Source organism: Clupea harengus, chromosome 8 (assembly GCF_900700415.2).
Source record: "Clupea harengus chromosome 8, Ch_v2.0.2, whole genome shotgun sequence".
Taxonomy (NCBI): Eukaryota; Metazoa; Chordata; class Actinopteri; order Clupeiformes; family Clupeidae; genus Clupea; species Clupea harengus.
The window spans coordinates 24199016-24218575 of NC_045159.1; the positions used below are offsets into that span (position 1 = coordinate 24199016).

The window sequence follows — 19560 nt, forward strand, 5'->3', positions numbered from 1 at the left end:
ATAAGATTCAGACTTTCTGCTGCTGCGCCCTGACCTGCACTGGAATAAGCTCCATTTTGCCCTGCTTCTGAGCAAACCTGATTGAAATCAGTGTAATTCAAATGGTCTTGATTGGCCAAAGCAGGTGTGCTCTGTAAATTAAGACTTATAAGCTGAGCCACTGAAAGATAGAAAACATGGGAGTCTCCAAGAGCTGGACCACATTCAGTTTTGTTTTACGTTCCTCATACCCGTTTCCCCTCTCCACTCCTCTCAGCAGGTGAGCGTGGCCGTGCCATCCTGCGTCTCCCCGTCGCTGGATCCCAGCAGGGACATGGAGAGCCCCGTGCCCATGCCCGGGGCCGGGCGGCCCGTCGTCTGCATGTCCGACTTCCTGGAGGACCCCCGTGCCAAGCCCCACCATCCCGAGCCCTGCCCCGTGCCCGTGCTTCGACCTCCGGCACCGTACGTGGACTCCCTCAACCCCCCAGAGACGCACCCGATGCGGCCCCCCAACCCGTCCCCGTTTGGGTCGGAGGCTGAGGAGGACCTGGAGAACACGCGGCTGGTGTCCATTGAGGAGTTCCTGGGCCACGGGAGGCCAGCTGTCAGACACCAGGTCAGGCTTCGGTAGTCAGATAAACCTAAACAGCTTTACTAAAGCCAGCCTCTAGCATGATTCGCTATGTGGAAATAGCTTTGTGCTGTGTAGAATGGGTTTTTTGTGTGCAGTAGAACTCCTAAAATTGTAAGACTGACATAAGGTTATTCATGTATCTTATGTATGTAAAACAATATGGAGTTTTGGTCCAAACACAAGCTAACTGCCGTAAAAGCATGCAAAAACCTTGCAAACCCTTGCAACAAGCTGGTTGGCATTGATAAAAGCTTGCTAACATGCTATCTGGTGTCTTTTGGCAATATTGTTTTCAATGTCCTGCTATGAAGGGCTTTTCTTTCATGTCCGCGGGGTGTGGTTGTCCCAGACCACAGAACTACATACTGCATAGCTTGGACTGCTAGTGTTAACAACACCATGTTTATCTGTCCTTCACGTGACCAGATATCATCAAGATGAATTTTATTTGATACCAAAAGTAGCTGCAAAAAAACAACATACAAATTGTTGCATAGTGTTGCTTTACACTCCATTCTGGTTGGGGCAATAACAGCAGTAGTAAAGAGTGGCAGAGAGAGGAGCATTAGGCGTGTGTGTCCGCAGAGAGAATAGCATTATTCGTGTGTTTCTGTTGTGCATCCTCTTGTGTGTGTCCGCAGAGAGAGGAGCATTAGGCGTGTGTTTCTGTTGGGCATCCTCTCGTGTGTGTCCGCTGGACTGCTATCTGTTAGTCCCTGTGGCTGGGGTCAGGTCCATGTTGTGATTGGTTAAATGAGTCGTAACCAGCTGTAGGTCACATTCCACATAGCTCAGGTTCATCAGGAGGAGGCTTTTGGGCCTTGTCTATTGGGCCAGCAGTAGCTGGGTTCCCATCCAAGTCATTTGCATGTTTTAAGCGCATTCATGAAAGTTCGCCTAAAGAAATGAAAAAGCCTGCGTGTTTCCATCCACTGTGTTATGCATAATAAAAAAATTATCAAGGGAGCAGTGTGAACAGCTAGGATCAAAAAGTAAGGTTGTCAGGTCATAAACCAGTTTCCATCAACCTTAGTAGCGTTATACCCTAGGCAAATCGGGAGTTAATCCAACCCCCTCTAGCAAATAGAATTTGCATTGGAAAATTGTATGCGAATTTCAAGCATTTCCAGTCAGGATTTCTTATTCGAATGGCCAAAATACGCATTTAAAAGGTGGATGGAAAATGTCTTCAATAATGGTAACGTCTTCAATAGTGGGGATAATCTATTGTCTGTTCAACTGGACAGGTTATTGTTGTTAGGAGGGGATGATCAATATCAGACTGAAAGATGTAGTCTGTATTTGTTTTTAAAAAAATCTCCGTTTTGATTATGGATTGATTGTGATGATCATCATAAGTATGTTATTGAAAGGAATAGTTTGGAGAACATTAATGATAGTGCCATATACTCATGTGTCAAGTGCAACCCACTGCAAAAATGTACATTTAGCTTTGAATTGGTTGTACATCACGTGAGTCTAACTCATATTTAATGTAAAACACAGTTCTGCCTAGAGACATACCATTACCACTGAATTATCCGAATATAATAAATATGTCCTTTGTCCTTAAAGTGCAATGTGTGTTTACGTAGTTCTGCGTTGTGTTTTCCAGGCTTATGGCGGCGGTGTGGCAGAACCGAGCGTTGACTACCAGCTGGAGACCAGCCGAGGCTCAGACCTGTCTGACATCCTGGAGGAGGAGGAGGAGGACATGTACTCAGAGTCCATCGCAGAGGTGCAGGGCAGGGGCTACCTCAGGGTAAACACACACACACACACATTCATACACGTCCACACACACACACACAAATGCACACACACAAACACATGCGCGCACACATACACAGACACGTACACAAACTGTTCTGAGTCCAAGCCTTTCTTTGTTGCCATCTTTGTTTTCCTCTATTATTTCAGTCTTTAAATTATGTTCTCTTTTGTTCTCTTTCTCAACACCCTGCCTGTTTTTCCCCCCACTCTTGGGTCTTGGTGTGTTGAATCTTCGGGGGGGCGGCGGGCGCACCACACTCACACCACTATGCTCACCTCAACCACTCACTCCCCACCCCCCACAACTCCCCTCCGTCACAACTCGCCTCCAAAACAGCGGCGCCAGCAACGTGACACTTGGGAGACGGACAGCGACGAGGACGTCCGGGAGCGCATCCTGAAGCTCCCCCCTCAGGCCCGCCGCAGAGAGCAGCTCTTCAGCATCCCCGAGGTCACCGAGGACGAGGACAACTCCATGGACGAGTCCGAGCCTCAGCGACCTCGAGCCCGAGCCCGATCCAGAGCCGCCCCACACCCCCAGGCTCGCCGCGCCCAGCCCGTCCCGCTCCAGTCTAGCCTCCGGGCCACCAGCCATCAGGGCCGCCGCGCTCAGCACCACGTGCACTACGCCGACGAGGTGGCCACCGTCAGCTACCCCGAGGTGGAGGACGACGCCGGGTCGGACAGCAGCCTGTACGACGGGCCCGACAGCCACAAGATCTGGTCGCACCGGGAGGCGATAGCAGCTCCCCAGCGCTCGGCCGTCTATGGAGGAGGAGGAGGAGGAGGAGGAGGAGGAGGAGGAGACCGGCTCAGGAGGGAGGCGTTGCTACGTAGGCAGATGATCTCGCATGCGGCCGAGACGCCCGGCGCCGCCGCGGATGGGGCATACCTGGTGAGCCGCACGGTGCACCGGGTGAAGTCGCCCACGGGCTCCAGGGTGGAGATCGACGTGGAGTACGGCACGGACAACGACGAGGATACGCCATCCTTCGACCCCGGGGAGGTGGTTGTGGATCAGATGAGCTCGGAGTGGTGGGTGGAGGAGGGCCACCATGAGTGCCACCGGCCCGTGCCGGCTCCCCGGAGGCCACAAGGCCAGACGCGGGCTCTCCCATCCTCGGGGCACCACGCATGGGTGTGTTAACATCCCCCCCCCCCCCCCCCCCCCCCCCCAAGAGTAACCCCCAGCTCTGCAGTGACCCCTCTCTCACCTCAGGGAAACAGGGATGAAACCTTTTGCGTCCTTTTGAGTGTGCCTCTGTGGAGCCATCCCGGGTTCATTCGAGCCAACATGTAGGAGGAGGTTTTTAGCCGTGCAGTTGCCAGCATCTCCACTCCACTGTAAAGGGCTCCTCATGAAAGGATTAGCGCTCACTCCCAACTCAAAGGGCAGGGAGCAAAAGGTTTTAGCCGGTACTCGTCTGCCCTCTGTGGCTGTCTCTCCCACCCACCCACCCACCCCGTGTAGATGTCTGGTTTCTGATCCCATATCCTCCATAGCCCCTCTGCAAACGACTGGCTGTCTTGTGTCCTGTCTCTGACCGCTTCCTCCTCCGTCTGGCTGTTGTGTCCAGCTAGGAGCTGGGAGTCCCTGTGTTGCTCGAGCCGTAGCGCTTCCATGTGGTGTACGACTCCCTTCCTCTCCGTGAACACCAATGCCCTCTGCTTTACGTCCTTGCTCTTCCTTCGCTGTGCCTTTGTCCTAGTGACATTGATTGGTGTCATCCTAAGGACATGGGTTTGGAGCTGTTCACAGGAATGACTGTTTGTCTAGTAACGGTATAGTAATTGATTGGTCTTAGATTGGTCTTAAAGAGCCATTTAAAGGTTAGCCAAATCTCCTCAGTCTCTGAGAACAACTCCAACTGTCCTTCAGAAAGTTTATGTGTGTGTGTGTTTGTGTGTGTGTGTGTGTGTGAGTGTGAGTACTTTCTGTGTGTGTGTGTGTGTGTGTGTGTGTGTGTGAGCAAGCGAGTGTGGTTATTTGCTGCAGGTTAGTGTGTTAGAGTGTTAGAGCTCTAGTGAGGCCGTCCTAATCCTGACTCTCATTTCCCCCAGGATGCCACAGGCGAGGCCGGCCCTGCATGGTGCCCTCAGGAGGGGATGGCCCCTCAACTCACCCGCTCTGAAGCCAGGCAGATGAAAGGTGACACTTCACTACTGTCCTCTCCCCCATGGTCCTGTCTCTGTCTCTCTCTCTCTCTGTCTCTCTCTGTCTCTCTCTCTCGCTCTCTCTCTATCTCTCTCTCTCTCTCTCTATTACTTACTCACTCACTCACACTCATACTGTAATGGACTAGGTGTGAGCTATAGAGGTGTTGCTGTCTGTATCTTGGCAGTCCTCCCCCAGTCCAGAATGCTGCTGTCAGATTATCACTCAGCAGAGAGAGAGAGAGAGAGAGAGAGCGAGAGCGGGGGAGGGGGGAGGGGCAGGTGAAGAGGGGGAGGGGAGCTCAGCTGGGGTGGATGCAGAGCTCAAAGCTGAGAACAGGCTTAACCCAAACTGGCTTGTCATGAGACTGGAGGAAGTGGCAACTATGAAAATAGTAACCCAGATTAGCCAGCAGCGAAAACCAAGCCACACCACTACACCCGCGAACACCCTTTTTTTTCTCATGGCGTTCTCTCGCTCACACACACACAGATGTTCCCATCACTCACGGCAGCGACCTGCATGTGTTCTGCAGGAGAGTTGGAAGAGAGAAGCGTCGTACGCACACACGGTCATTCAGCACACACACGTACACACACGTACACACACACCCACGACAGCGTGGCGTAGTTTGTCCTGCCAGTCCATCCTTGACTGTTGGCCCAGTGCAGAAGGACTGATCCTGCCTAATGAGATAGAAGGCGTCTCATTGGTAAAGCCAAAGTCAAACAGAGACACTAATTGCCCCTGTTGTAAATTTCAGTCAAGTTCCCTTACCCGCCCTCCTCGCTCCCTATCAAGCCATCGTCAGTGTGTGGCCCCTGCACCCAGCACAGGCTGTCCCCTACACACATACATACATACACACACACACTGAGCTGTCCCCTTCACACACACACTGAGCTGATGTTGGTCACCTTCAGGTCGGATGTCCACCGTGGCCAGAGGCTCATGGGTAATCAGGCCGGAAGAGGGGAGAGGGAGTCATGGTCCCCAAGTCACCCTTCAGCCCCGTCTCTCTAATTTGCTCGCTCGTCGCATGAGCCGTTTCCCTGGCATGTGGTGCCTTGTATTACTTTCGCTCGCTTTCTCAAACGTCAGAGAAACATTCTGATTTATACATCGCAGTGGGGATGAATATGTGTGAGGTGTGAATACGATGGTGGATCGATCTTTCCACTTGCTCCCTCTCTCTCTCTCTCTCTCTCTCTCTCTCTCTCTCTCTCTCTCTCCCTCTCTCCCCTCAGGATCATGAACGCACGTTCCTCAAGCGGCTCACATTGGCTTAGGCTCAAGGGGTTTAGCATGATTACCTCTCTTAGGGACACGCCTGGGCTGCGCCATTACGAGCACGGGGGTGGCAGGCGGGGGGAGGAGGTGGTCGTCAGCCGACACGTGAACATTGACACTGTGCGTGTGTGTGTGTGTGTGTGTGTGTGTGTGTGTGTGTGTGTGTGTGTGCGTGCTTGTGTTCGCTCAGAGGTTGAAGAGGCCGGGAGACTGATAGGAGAGAACACGGTGAGGGTTTTCGTGGCCCTGTTCCCATACGACCCTGTCAGCATGTCACCTAATCCTGACGCGGCCGAGGAGGAGCTTCCCTTTCGAGAGGGTCAGATCATCAAGGTACTGGCCAAGCATTGGTACACCACCACCACACCACATAACACTCCAGCCACTCACCCCAGGTGGCCAAACACTGACACCACCACCACCACACCACATAACTCTCCAGCCACCTCACCCAAGATGGCCAAACACTGCCACCACCACCACCACCACCACATAACTCTCCAGCCACCTCACCCAAGGTGGCCAAACACTGCCACCACCACCACCACCACCACATAACTCTCCAGCCACCTCACCCAAGGTGGCCAAACACTACCACACCACCACCACCACCACCACCACCACCACCACCACACCACACTCCAGCCACTCACCCCAGGTGGGGAGTATAACATGACAAATACAATTAAAGCTTTATCCTAGTCCATATCCCTAGTATCTTTCTCTTTCAGGTTCAAGTTTGTGTTAATTCATTCAAATCACTTTGATTATATTCTTACGCCCAATCTCCGTGTGCAGTTGCCAGTGGGATTATAGACTGTGATGTACAGTGTATTTATATTATATTACAAAACTTGGTTTGATCTTGCACAAAATATAAGTAATGAAAACACGGTGGATAAATTGCAACGAAAACGTATAATTGCCGCCTCCTCACACACATATCCATGTCCTGTGGTAGGTATACGGTGACAAAGATGCCGATGGTTTCTTCCACGGCGAGTGTAACGGCCGGATGGGCTACATCCCCTGCAACATGGTGTCTGAGATCCAGGTGGACGACACGGAGACACGTGACCAGCTGCTGCAGCAAGGCTTCCTCACCACCGAGGCCTCCATGGATAAGATAGGTAGGCCGAGGTGTCAATCATCCCCTTAACCCTGATCCCACCCCTCACCACACGCGACCCTTTCATCTTTCAATCAGCATCAGCCTCCATCAAGAGAAAAGCTCTCCCACAAGCTGCTTTTGGTTGTTTCGCCCTCCTAATGGCTGATTCCAGATCAGCTGTTCCTAATTCATCAGAGTAACAGTCGAGATATGGTATAGGAACAGCTGTTAAAGGAGTAACATACCAGCATGCCTGAACTGTTTTTCATTGTATTGATCTCATTGATGTTGAATGTGTTAAATGGAATTGCCATCTGTGTATTGACCTTTTCTAATGTTACCATCACGTGAAATTGCTCTGGCTATCATTATGGGGGGGGGGGGGGGTCTGAAGATCATGCGATGGCTTTTGTTGTCCACTCCTCACATTCAATCTTTGTAATCTGTAAGTGTCCATTTGTCTAGATGCACATTGCAGCTGTAATGTTTTGGACAGATGTTTGCAGTTCCACAACTGTCAGCAGCCGTCTCAAGCTACTCCATTTCCTCCACAGTTCTGAAGTCAACCAGCCGCTGAGAGTATAGGTTATTCACCACATTGTTACCGGAGTTATTTACCTGTAACTCTTATGTGTTCAGGGCCTTGAAATCTAAGATAGCCAACTCTGGTTTTGTTGTGCCATTTGGCCTTTTTACAGAATACATGTAAAAAAAAATGCATCATTTAAAGACCATAACAAGCTTAGTTTAGCTGTTAGAAAGGGCTGTTTGGCAGAGACCTTTTTACCCTATTAAAGCAGTGGGTTAAAACTGATAATGGCACCACAAGTTTCATCCTTTTCAGCCCATGTTGGGATTAACACTTGCGAGCCAACTGACTGAAATGCCTTCTCTTTTAGAGAGAGTTGCCACCCCACTCCCCCCCCCCCCCCCCCCCCTAGAAGCTGACGCACTGAAGTGCCTGTGGTCGTTACTCGTGCCATCGTGCTGCTGTCAAACTGTGGCTTTGCAGGGAGGCCCTGGCCTGCTAGGCACCCGGTCCCCAGGATGGGCGAGCTGACAGCACACTAGCCTGTGTCCTGTTTCTTCCTTTTCAGAATGTTTAACCCCCTCTCCTTTTCACTTTGTCTCACTGCCTCTTCCGCTGCTGGTTGAGTTCTTTTTTTTTATTTATATATTTCTTATATCCTTTGGTTTGCCTTTTATTTGTTCTCTGTGCTCTTCATTCAAGTCTGCTGTCTTGGTCTGCTTTTTTTGCGTTGCTTATTTTCTGTTTACGATGTGTCAATCCCCCCAAAAACCAATCCCTCCATAAAGGCACCACTCGCTCACACGCACAGCTTCCACGCCGCCCTGTTCCGCCGCCGAAACCTAGACGATCCAAGAAAGGTGTGTCTCAGTGCTCGCCCGTGTCCCTCTCCCTCTCCCTCTCCCTCATCCTTTCCCTCTCCCTCTCCCTCTCCCTCATCCTTTCCCTCTCCCTCTCTCTCTCCCTCTCTCTCCCTCTCTCTCTCCCTCTCTCTCTCTCTCTCTCTCTCTCTCTCTCTCTCTCTCACTCACTCTCGCTTTCTCTTTCTTATATACTGCCATTTTATTTTTATTTTTCTATGTGCTCTGCTTTTGCAAGCTGTCCTTGTTACATAAACGCCCTCACACTTAGAAGTAGTAGAGGTATATTGTAATGTAGTTTATGGCCAGATCAATTAACCTTGCCCTCTTATCTTTCGTATTTCATTGAGAATCTTTGAGTGCATGCTGGCAGGAGATCATGCCACTCATACTCACCATTCAGCCTTGCCCACCATACCTATAAGCATTAGGACACCCTTGTGATGGCAGAGCTGGAGTTGGCCATTCTCCCTTCCCTTCTAACCTTCATCTCTGGCTCCCTGTCCCTGTTCTGTCCTTTCCTTCCTGGTGTGACTGGTTGGTGGGTCCCTAACCCCTCCCGTGACTGGCTGTCCCCTGTAGTGTGTGTGTGTGTGTGTGTGTGTGTGTGTGTGTGTGTGTGTGTGTGTGTGTGTGTGTGTGTGTGTGTGTGTGTGCTTGGGGTTTTCCCCTGGCCTGAGATTGATGTGCTGTGTTGCTCTCTGTGTAAAGCCCAGAGGCACCTGACTAACCTGCTTGTCTTTCCTGTTCAGTGGAATCGGCCGGAGTCTGGGAGGACCGCTCTCTGGTTGACTCTTCCAGTCAAGGTTTGCCCCCCAGTCCCCCCCCCCCCTTCAATCCAACACCTCTCCGTTTGTCCCCGCGTGCTCTCCACTGCTCCACCTCTCTCCTCTCTCCGGCCTCGTCTTCAGCATGGGCATGGTTGGAGTTTGGGGTCAGGGGTCGGCGATGTCTTCTGACTGTAACTCTTAACAGCATGTGTCTGGACTGCATGGCCAGTGTGTCCCATCGCATGTGTGTCCACTCAGATGTCTAACCTCTTCTAACACTCCATGTTCACCTGCAGCTCTTCTCTTTCTTATCTAGGAGCCATCTGCTGAGTGAAGATCCATTCAAGTGAATTCTCATCTCATTAACCCAGTAAAATGCATGAGTTTCTTAACTGATAACTTTCTGTTCTGCCCTTTTTTTTCACCATCCTGCATGTTTCCTCTCTCCCTGTTGTGTTTGTAACCAAACTGACAATATGTGTGCATCTGATATATGTATGTATGTATTAGTGCTGCCAGAATTAACACGTTTATTTTTGTGACTCATTAAACATTGACATATTTAAAAAAAATAATGCAATTAACGCAGGGTTTTACTTTATTTCTGTTAGTGCATATGTAATAGTTAAAATATCTGAGGGCATCCAACGTATACCTGACGTGTAGCTTAGTTGAATTCACAAACGTACACGTTTATTGAGCCCTTCAACTTACAACTTACCCAGAGGGCTGCACACCACATTCAAACTACTTGACCAAATGACCAAGTCACTTGCTCCCTCTAAAGTATCTCCCTCCAGTCTCTCTTCTTAGTCCCAGTTTCCAAATAAAAGTCACTTTACGTGCTACATATATAGCAATATGCCTTTCAAGCCGACAGGCAATTTTGATGGCCTTGATGGTTTTATTGCAAATCTGTGTTCAAAGGTTAAAAAGATGCTATTAAATAATAGTATTTTAATTTAAATATACTTAATTGGTGTAGACTCCACATTCATTTTGTGATTTTACGTTTAAATATCCATTTTTATAAGCTTCAGTCTTAAGGGGGGGAAAAAAGGTGATTAATCACAGCAAAATGTGTGATTAATTTGTTTAACCGATTGACAGCAGTAGCATATATGCATGCGTGTGTGTTGTGTGGAACAAACTCAGAACTCAGACGTGATCGTCCAAAGGGCAAACTATGTTCAGAGTATGGTAGTGCTGAGTATGTTGAGTATTCTTTTTTTTTTTCATTTCCAGCTCAGTTTTTTATGGTGTATTCCTAGCAGTTTGACCAAGAGCTTAGGGGTTGGAGGTGAATGAGGGAACACTTCTGATGTCAGGATGACTAGTGCTCAGTCAACAGGGGGCTTAAATGCTGTGTTGTCATTACAGACCGGAGCCAATCAGGGGCAGCCATGGGGAACCCAGGACCCCTCCACCAGCCACGCAGAATGGTGGCCATCTTTGACTACGATCCACGAGAGAGCTCTCCCAACGCAGACATAGAGGTGAGGGCTCCACTAGATATTGGCTTGCTAGTGACTTCCTCCCCAAATTGAACAACAACATGATTCCACTCAGAATAAATGTATAACTCTTGTATTATATTGAATACATATGTACGGATCCCTGTGTATTTTGCCTTGTTACCTCACCACACAATTTTCACTTCACACCTCGTAGAGCGTCTCATTCCTTTATTCTCCCTCGCGCCCTCTACAGGCCGAGCTGACCTTCAGTGCGGGGGACATCATCTATGTGCTCGGTGACATGGACGCCGATGGCTTCTTCTATGTGAGTGGGTGTAGTGGAGAACTGGCCTGTTTTTTCTCTCGTTTCTCTACAGCTCCGTTTCAAAACCTACGTCTGAAATAGCTTTTGCATGACAGTGAAATGTCAGTCAATTTCCCCTCATGGTCTAAAACCACACTACATGCTACCTCAGGCAGCTTTTTATAGAAAAAAAAGACATGTTCTAGGAAACAAATCTAGTCTGCCAAAGATATTAATAGTAAGCGTGTTTAAATAGTATCATAATTATTAGTCTCCCAGTCTCCCAAATATGCACATTTTAAATCCCATATAAAACCTGTAAGTAAGGAAACCGTTGATCAGTGGCAGAGCGTCCAGCCTCTACTGAGGTGTTTTTGATACAGTTGGCAGGTATTGTGTTCACTGTTGAATGGACGGCTAGAAAAGGGCTGACTGGAGTAGGGCCTGGAGGTTGACTGGAGTAGGGCCTGGAGGTTGACTGGAGTAGGGCCTGGAGGTTGACTGGAGTAGGGCCTGGAGGTTGACTGGAGTAGGGCCTGGAGGCTGACTGGAGTAGGGCCTGGAGGTTGACTGGAGTAGGGCCTGGAGGTTGACCTGACTGGAGTAGGGCCTGGAGGCTGACTGGAGTAGGGCCTGGAGGTTGACTGGAGTAGGGCCTGGAGGTTGACTGGAGTAGGGCCTGGAGGTTGACCTGACTGGAGTAGGGCCTGGAGGCTGACTGGAGTAGGGCCTGGAGGTTGACTGGAGTAGGGCCTGGAGGCTGACTGGAGTAGGGCCTGGAGGTTGACTGGAGTAGGGCCTGGAGGCTGACTGGAGTAGGGCCTGGAGGTTGACCTGACTGGACGTTTGTTTGTGAACCTGCAGGGAGACCTGAACGGACACAAAGGCCTGGTCCCGTCCAACTTCCTGCAGCCTTTCCCTGAGACGGCAGAGGAGGCGGCTGGGCCTGCAGCGATGGACCACCTTGTCGTGATGGACGCCAGGAGAGACCCACAGGTGAGCTTATGAAGGCGTTGCATCCCTGAAATGTTCCTTTCTTTTCAAACGTCTACAGCTTTCTATCGTCCATCACTCTTAGCATGGCATGTATCGCTTCTGGTTTCTGTTTATTTACTGTTGTAGTGGAGTTTTGCATGCTTTTCATTTTTCAACACTGTTTTTTTTTCCCCCATCCTCCTATTTCCTGCATGCCCCAATGCAGAGACACAGGCGAAGTGTGCACTCAAAGCGTAAAGCGTAAGTGTTTATTCTGAATGAGTATAGACCCTCCCTCGTGGTGTCCTTTTACCCCGTAGCATTCTCAAACCCCTGCACTTAGCAAGACCCTAACATTATTGGGACCCTTTGCTCATAACATGCCCTTAATTTGTCTGTCTGTGGGACCCAAGATCGCGCCCCATCATTTGTTATGTGCTGTGATCGTGTAGCGCCGTGACATTTAATTACCTTCTCTGTTGGCCTCCCTCTCCACCTATTTAGGCTAAATGTGTTCACAGTGAGAAGTAGAGAGAAATGTTCATAGTTTCTTGGAACACTATCACATGACAGGAAGTGCTTTTATGATCAATATCAGCATAGATGTGATTCTTAAGACAGGAAGCCGAGCACCAAGAATGATCACTTGCTTATTTATATAACGCATCAACGGCACAACCTCAAGCATGATGTTGCCTTTATACAACTATAAGGCTATTAATCCAGTAATGACAATGACAATTCGTCATGAATATTGTCATAAATTAAGAATATGTTCATGAATATAGTTCATCACTTTCCCAACTACCAGTTAGATTAATGTTTATTTAGTGCACATCTTAGTGCTTGTTTTTAACTCTGTCAGCCCTCATGGAATCCCCCTAGTAAAGCCACATTACTCTACCACAACTAGTTGTGTTGTTTAAGTCAATGGAGGTAAGTAACATTACAAAGACCAAGTGGTTCAGCTCCAGTAGCGCTGTGTTTACAATTGTATACGGATGACTCCCTGTTTCCATGCACACAAGTTGGTGTAAATGTCTTAGTTCTACCTACCGGCATTTGGGTTAAACATTTATATCGAAACCCTCCCCCCCCCCCCACACACACACACACACAGATGAGTGAGGCGACGTCCCTGGAGCAGGAGGACCCAGCGGCGGCTGCTGAACCAGACGAGGCCCCCCCACCAGAGCCTGGCCCAGGCCCGCTCCCTGAGACGCTGGCCAGCCCCAGCTGTGGCCCTGTCCCCCTGACGCCAGCCTCCGACGGCGCCCTGCTCACAGACCTATCCCCCTCCGGCAAGAAGAAGAAGGGCTTCTTCTCCAAAGGGAAGAGGCTGTTTAAGAAGCTGGGCTCCAGCAAGAAGGAGTGAAGGCTGTGACCTTAAGTTTCTTTGTTTTCCTCCCCACACAGGAAGCACTTTTTTTTTATGTTGGTTAGTCTAACTTAAATTAAACCTATTTAATTGTAATAATGTATTATCAAATAAGACTAGTTTCACTGTGGCAGGCTCTCCTATGCGAAGCTTTCCTAAGAATATATACCATAATATAACACAATACTTTGGATAAACATCATCTTAAGAATCAGCCGCACGCTGCATGGCTCTGAAGTGTGTCTTCTGTCCCATGGCAAGACACTAGCTAAAACAAGAGTAGTAGACACTGGAAAAGTGGTGTGCTTAGATTAAGCAGTGGTCTCAAAACACATAGATTAACACTAAAAATGCATCCTTTGTGTAGGTCCATTTGGAAGAGGCTGAGTATAACAAGAAACAGTGCGGCAAGCATAAATGTCTGTTAACCTTTTCCTAACGTGGATACGCTGCACACCCACTCAGAGCCATCTGTGGGGTTTAAGATGCTTATGACATTATGCAGCTTTTGCTCTTAGGAGGACCAAACTCATAGTTGTCTTTACTGTCGCAAGCAATTCTATATCCTATATTTTCACGCTTTTGATCTCTCTGGTACACCGACACAAGGGACCATAGGAGAGTACCCCGTCCTTTCAGCATCAACCCTAAAAAGTTGCGCTTGACCAGAATGATGGACGTCTTTTAAAAAAGTGATTGGTGAACGCTGTGTGAGATTTTAGTCTGCGCAATCTCTGAGAAGAAGCATGTGAGGCTGAGGTGAGCGTGTACGAGTGAAGTTCGTCTTTGCCTTTTTTCAGATGTTGTCGCGGAACTCTTACCTGAGTGTGGTTTCCTTTTCTTTCTTTTTTTTGTCTTTTTTTTTCTTTTTTTTTGATGATGACGTGTGTGTGTGTGTGTCTGTTTGTACTTGTGGGTGTGTGAGACGCTGTTGCAGTGGTCTGCCTTGAGCCTGTCATTATTTTGTTTGTGAAAAGATCAGTTACTTTTGTTCTTTTCATTTGCCTCCGTTTTAGGAGTGATGAATTATTGTAACGATTCTACAGAAACTCACACTTACTCACTGACACTACAGGCTACAGATTTTCCATTTACACAGCAAATCACAAAAACACACAAATGGTTGTAGGACCATGGACTAAAGACACGTGGGTATAGCCAAACTGTTAGTTCATTGGTACCACCACTACAATATGCAGTAATCGTTTTTTGGAATGTTTTCGTTTATGTGTTTTTGTTTGTTTTTTGTGTCATTACAGGGCTCATGTGAAATCACTTCTCAGGTTGAACTTGTAGTTTATCAGCTTTGTGTGTTAAGCCGTGGCTGATTGAACCGCAGGATCTGATTCTTGCCAAAACATTAGGTGCTCGGCATGTTACTATGACAACTAGACACCTATCATCGAACACCTGCCATTAAGTGGGAGGGGGGGTCAAAGCACGACTAACTTCTGAGAATCAGCAGGACTGCAGCAGTATTGTTAGTAACTTACTAAAGTCTCAGGTTACTGAACTTGAGAAAACTCCTGCAACAGAGCAGAAATGGAGGGAAAATGCCAAGGACTGTACCAACTTGGTTGAGTACGGGGGTGGGGGTCAGAGGTCGTTTGAAAATTGCTGAATTGTACAGTCACTCACTACATATTCCTCAATGGCCTTTAGTCAACCTGCACTTTCCCATGCAGCGCTAGGCAATAGAGTTCACCGTTAGCGATGCTACTGCAAGGAATGCACACACCCATAGCCCTCCGCCTGTCCAGCTCCGCAGTTTCACTAGAAGACGACCGCAGCACTCTAGATTACCAGCTGTAATGTTTAGCCTTATAAGACGTTGTTTAGTCTTAAGTTGTTGTTTACACTGTACTTGTACTGACTGCATGCATAATGACTTTTATGCCCATGTTTGGCCTTATTGGATTTATTTATATATTTATAGTTTGACCATTTTGTTGCAGTGTGTTTTGTAGTAGGGGGTGGGGGGGTTAGTACATGCAGAGGAGAACTAGTGTGTTTGAACTGAGACTGCAGAAGGCAGGTCTGTATATAATGTACAGTGTTTTGGTCCCAATCAGTGGCACGGCTCTGACTTTTGGTATGATATTTTTTCATACAGCGAGAGACTTTATTCTTTTGTCCGTCCAAACAAAGCTTGTTTCCATTTTTTTTTTGTACATTGAGGTTTTTATTACCGATTTTTTTTTTTCGACACTTGCTTGTAAATATGATTGTTTTTTTGTTTTGTTATTGTTTTCAGATTTGTCTTTTTGCATGATACAGCAGTGTTTTGATTGAGGAGCAAGAACAACTTGAAAGTGCAGAGATTGCTTTCATCTTTCAATATGGACCTTTTTACGAAAATTAAAGTCTATTTTCACATAAAATATGAATTATGGTGTTGCACAGTGGGTTTGTTCTGTGGTGTGTGCATGTGTGTATGACTTCATCCTCATTTTAGAATAAGAAAATGCTGCTTTTTGATTTCATTCATAATGCATTTATTTCAGTAAAAAAACAGAAAATCCACATACAGGTGATTACGTAACTAAATAACCTTAAGTAACCATAAAATAACTTTTAAAAAGGTATTTTCCTTGCATCATCATATCTTCATCCAGCCATGGAAAGGAGTCTCTGCAGAGTTTCGATGTGCGTGCACAGTTCACGTGGCTGTGTGAGATGTGTAACACAGTGACTTGTGCACAGCATTCTGAAACAAAGCAGCTTCCCTTTTTTCTCTTTTGCTCTCTCTCTCTCCCTCCCTCTCTGCTTGTCTCCGCGTCGTCGTGACTCTCCGTTGCCAACAGTACCCTCATCCATAAAGTAGGAAACACTACACTGTGGCCTAGGGGGTTAGTAGTGCTTTCTACTTTATGGATGACTATACTGAACTTGCCGGGGTCCTCTTCTTTGGTGTCATCTGCAGAGCTTCCTTGACCCCCCACACGACTTGGAGAACATGGACATTCACACTTCGTACTGCAGACACAGCCCCACCCAAAACCTCCCAACGACCATTTAGTCATTGAATGCTTTGCCTGCACTCGTTAGTACTGTGTTGTTATGTACAAAGCTACAAACAGTACACATTCAATGATATGTAACATGCCAAGAGTTCATCATTTCATGGACAATAAATGGAAAATAATAAGTAAGACGTCTGTTTGTACTTCAGAGTACACTTATCCTGTATGAACAGATGTTGTAATTTAACAGTACAGTCGTTGTAAAAGTGGATTAAAATATTAAGTGAAGTATTTAGTACAGTTCCTTAAAACAAAATAAATAATCATTTTTAAAAGACTCTCCACTGGGATCCGTTGCACACAAGAATGGAAGCCATTTTGTCTGGCGTGAGTAAGCTTTTTTTTTTTGCAACTGAAGTAAAATAATATAAAAAGGCTATTTCTCCCAAGTGACAAATGATTAAAGAAAAAAAACTACCTGACATTTCACATGATATGACAAAGTAGCAAACAAGCACTCAAATGTATCGCACTTGGAGGAAGGTTACTTAGTTCATTCTTAGTATGATAAAAATAAAAATGGCCCTTTCTTCCTGACTAGAATAGCAAAAAAAATGTAATTGCAACAGGTTCCTCAAATCAAATTCCAGCTAATAATGCTATATATGTTATATGCATATTCAATTACACAAGCGTTTAACAAAATGAACATTTACCTTCTATCTCCTAAAACGTGTTGATAATAATGTATGCAGAATAGCCCTCTGATGCTTCATAGCCCTTACCACACATCCATACCTGATCCATTGGTGGCTCTTTTGTTCCTCTCAAAAAAAGTAGTGGTCTTGTCCTGAGAGCTTACCAGTTGTCTTTGTCTTGGCTCAAAACGTAATGGGGCACAGAAGGAGAAGTTCTCCTTTTTAACCTCGTCGCACCTCACGTGGTCCAAACCACAGGAAGAGGTCTAACAGTCACAGTCTCATCCTATCACACCAAGAGTTGTACTCTTTCTCTTTCTGATGAAGTCCCTGACGTGTGTTTTTTTTTTGTTTTTTTTTTTTGTCGCAGAGACAGACACATATGCTGGACGACTTGAAACCAAAACCACAAAGAACTCTAGAGGAGTATTCTTTAGACCCGAGGTTCTGTGTGTGCAATCGGAACACTACGGCTACTCACTCCAAGTTCTTGCAGAACCCCACTGAGACCAAAAATGCCCATTTCAGCAACTGTCCTTGTGTTCAACTTGTAACCCTTGTTTACTGAGAAGAACATATGCTCTGCTAATCATTTGGATTCAATAAGCACCCATTAGATGTTAAAGAAAAGAACATTTGGTCTATTCCAAGTCTGGTTCATTATTTCCCTGCCAGGCCAGACATCCACTCCTCATTTCTGGCCTATAATTCCCTTATTAACATGTCTGCCCTCTTGCGCCACTCCAGTCACAACTCACTGCCATTTAATCCCAATGCTGTCCCTGAGATCACACGACCAGGCATCTCAATATCCTAATTTACTGTGTTGAGTATTGTTGCAACACAACGGCTGTAAAAGTGCTGAATTTTCACATATTTGGGGCAAATTGTTTCTATGTAGAACAAGCAGTGGACTGGCAAGAGCGCAGTCATTGGAACACCTTCCTAATGCTGATCCTTTAGTCGGAAGGCCCTTGTATAATGCGAGTACAAGAGCACAGTAGCCGGTGTTTGTTGACTGAATATGCTCATATATGCTCACCTGACTAATGAAAACTAAATGGCAAGGGGTAACTCAAACTGATGATTGCTTTTGTTGAGAGGCTACTGCACACAGTTCTGTCCTCTGCATGTGGTTGACCAGGAGTGCCTCAGATTGACATATAGTGCCAATAACAATAGTCTCTATACACTTTAAAGGTGGATGGATGAAGTTACACACGTCCCTTTTCGAACCATAACATGGTCTTCCTAGAAGTTTTTTTTTTTGTCCTAGCCATCTGGTTGTAGTTTTGAAACCATTACCATCACTTAAGAACATCAGTGACCAATGACCGTTTAAGTAGGCATATAAACATGCTTTCAGTTGTTTGCCTACTTGGTCCTGTACTGTCCCTACCATGCACTGATGACTTGTTTTGTGTAGATGTCTGATATCCCTATAGAGTCAGAGCGAGAGGGAAAAGATGTCTGATACCCATAGGCCTCAAAGGAAGCCATTTTCTCGCATTGTCTCAGCAAAGAGTCAGAGAGAAAGAGCGAGAGGAAGTGGGGAGGGGTGCACCGCAGCACCAGAAAGGGCGCTCTTTCGATGAGAAGGGACTTCACACATCGCTGTTTTCCCCAGGTTTGCTCAAGGACATCGTCACAGATGAATAGTTACAGAAACGCTCTTAAAGGTACAGCGTTTGCAATAACAGTGACTGTGGGTTGTCTTGTCATTTTGATGATTTACACAGGTTTTACACTAACTGTTGCTGTTGCGTCCATATTCATGTTTTCTTTAGATTCATTTTGTAGTTTGTTTCACGTTCAGAAGTGTACAGGTTATTTGTTCACATTGTCAGTCACTTATGGGATTTCACATGCTGCTGGGGAGCTGAGAGCTATTATCTGAATACACAGAAAAGTTTCAATTCCCCATCTAATGTGTGAATGCTCGGAACGGTAGCACAGCAACACTGCTCGCAACCATGAGAACGCGCGGACGATCAGAAAGGAGGAGGAGCCTGAGGTGGAGGAGGTTATTGAAGCATGCTGGAAAAAAAGGTGCGGTAAACGAACGTGCGATCGACAGAGGGCTGCTAGGGTTTCAGTATTACTTGCCGCACGACTCCCACTCTTCACCCACAAGTCTGGGGCCTCCTTTTAGTTCAGATATGTGTGTTGTCAGTTAAGACAGAAACTCTGGTGGAAAATGAGCGAACCCTCACTTGCAGGCTACACATACAAGAGGGCAAATACAAGGTGCCGCCCTCTGTTATGAAGATACAGAAATGCTGATTATCACCAGTTGTTATTGCAAGATTTCTTTCCTCAAATCTGGGAAAGGCCAGGGGCGTTGTATGCAAAACATCAAGTAGAGTTTATAGTTAGACCTTTTTTGTTTTTTAGAAAGTTGTACTTTGGCACTTTTTTACTTTGTACACTTGGCCATGGTGTAGGTCAGTGGGCCCTCAGCACAACATGGTGGATTTCAATAGCACCAGAGTGGAGAGGTTTCCCCAGGGCCATCACAGAACTAAATAATCACACAACCCTCCTACCCTCCACCCAGCACAACTGCACTTTTTTTAGTGGTTGCACAAACCAATTTTGTTGTGTATCTAATGCACAATGACAAATAAAGTCTATTCTATTCTATTAAAAGCATTATTTCAGTCTGCATGGAAACAGAATGA

At 46.9% G+C, this 19560-nt stretch overlaps 1 protein-coding gene across 4 annotated transcripts in view; it reads left to right on the top strand.

Annotated features, from left to right (window-relative positions):
* The window catches only part of LOC105896056 (peripheral-type benzodiazepine receptor-associated protein 1), a 78534-nt gene extending 62932 nt beyond the window's left edge, over positions 1-15602 (top strand). For all 4 annotated transcript variants that reach the window (XM_042708559.1, XM_042708560.1, XM_042708561.1 and 1 more), the window contains 10 exons: positions 257-598; positions 2232-2378; positions 4451-4538; positions 6025-6167; positions 6796-6964; positions 9087-9140; positions 10485-10600; positions 10815-10886; positions 11730-11861; positions 12961-15602. In XM_042708559.1, coding sequence (XP_042564493.1) covers positions 257-598; positions 2232-2378; positions 4451-4538; positions 6025-6167; positions 6796-6964; positions 9087-9140; positions 10485-10600; positions 10815-10886; positions 11730-11861; positions 12961-13215 — 1518 coding nt within the window. In that variant the 3' untranslated portion in view covers positions 13216-15602. The remainder of the gene's footprint in view (positions 1-256; positions 599-2231; positions 2379-4450; positions 4539-6024; positions 6168-6795; positions 6965-9086; positions 9141-10484; positions 10601-10814; positions 10887-11729; positions 11862-12960) is intronic.
* Positions 15603-19560: the final 3958 nt, after the last annotated feature.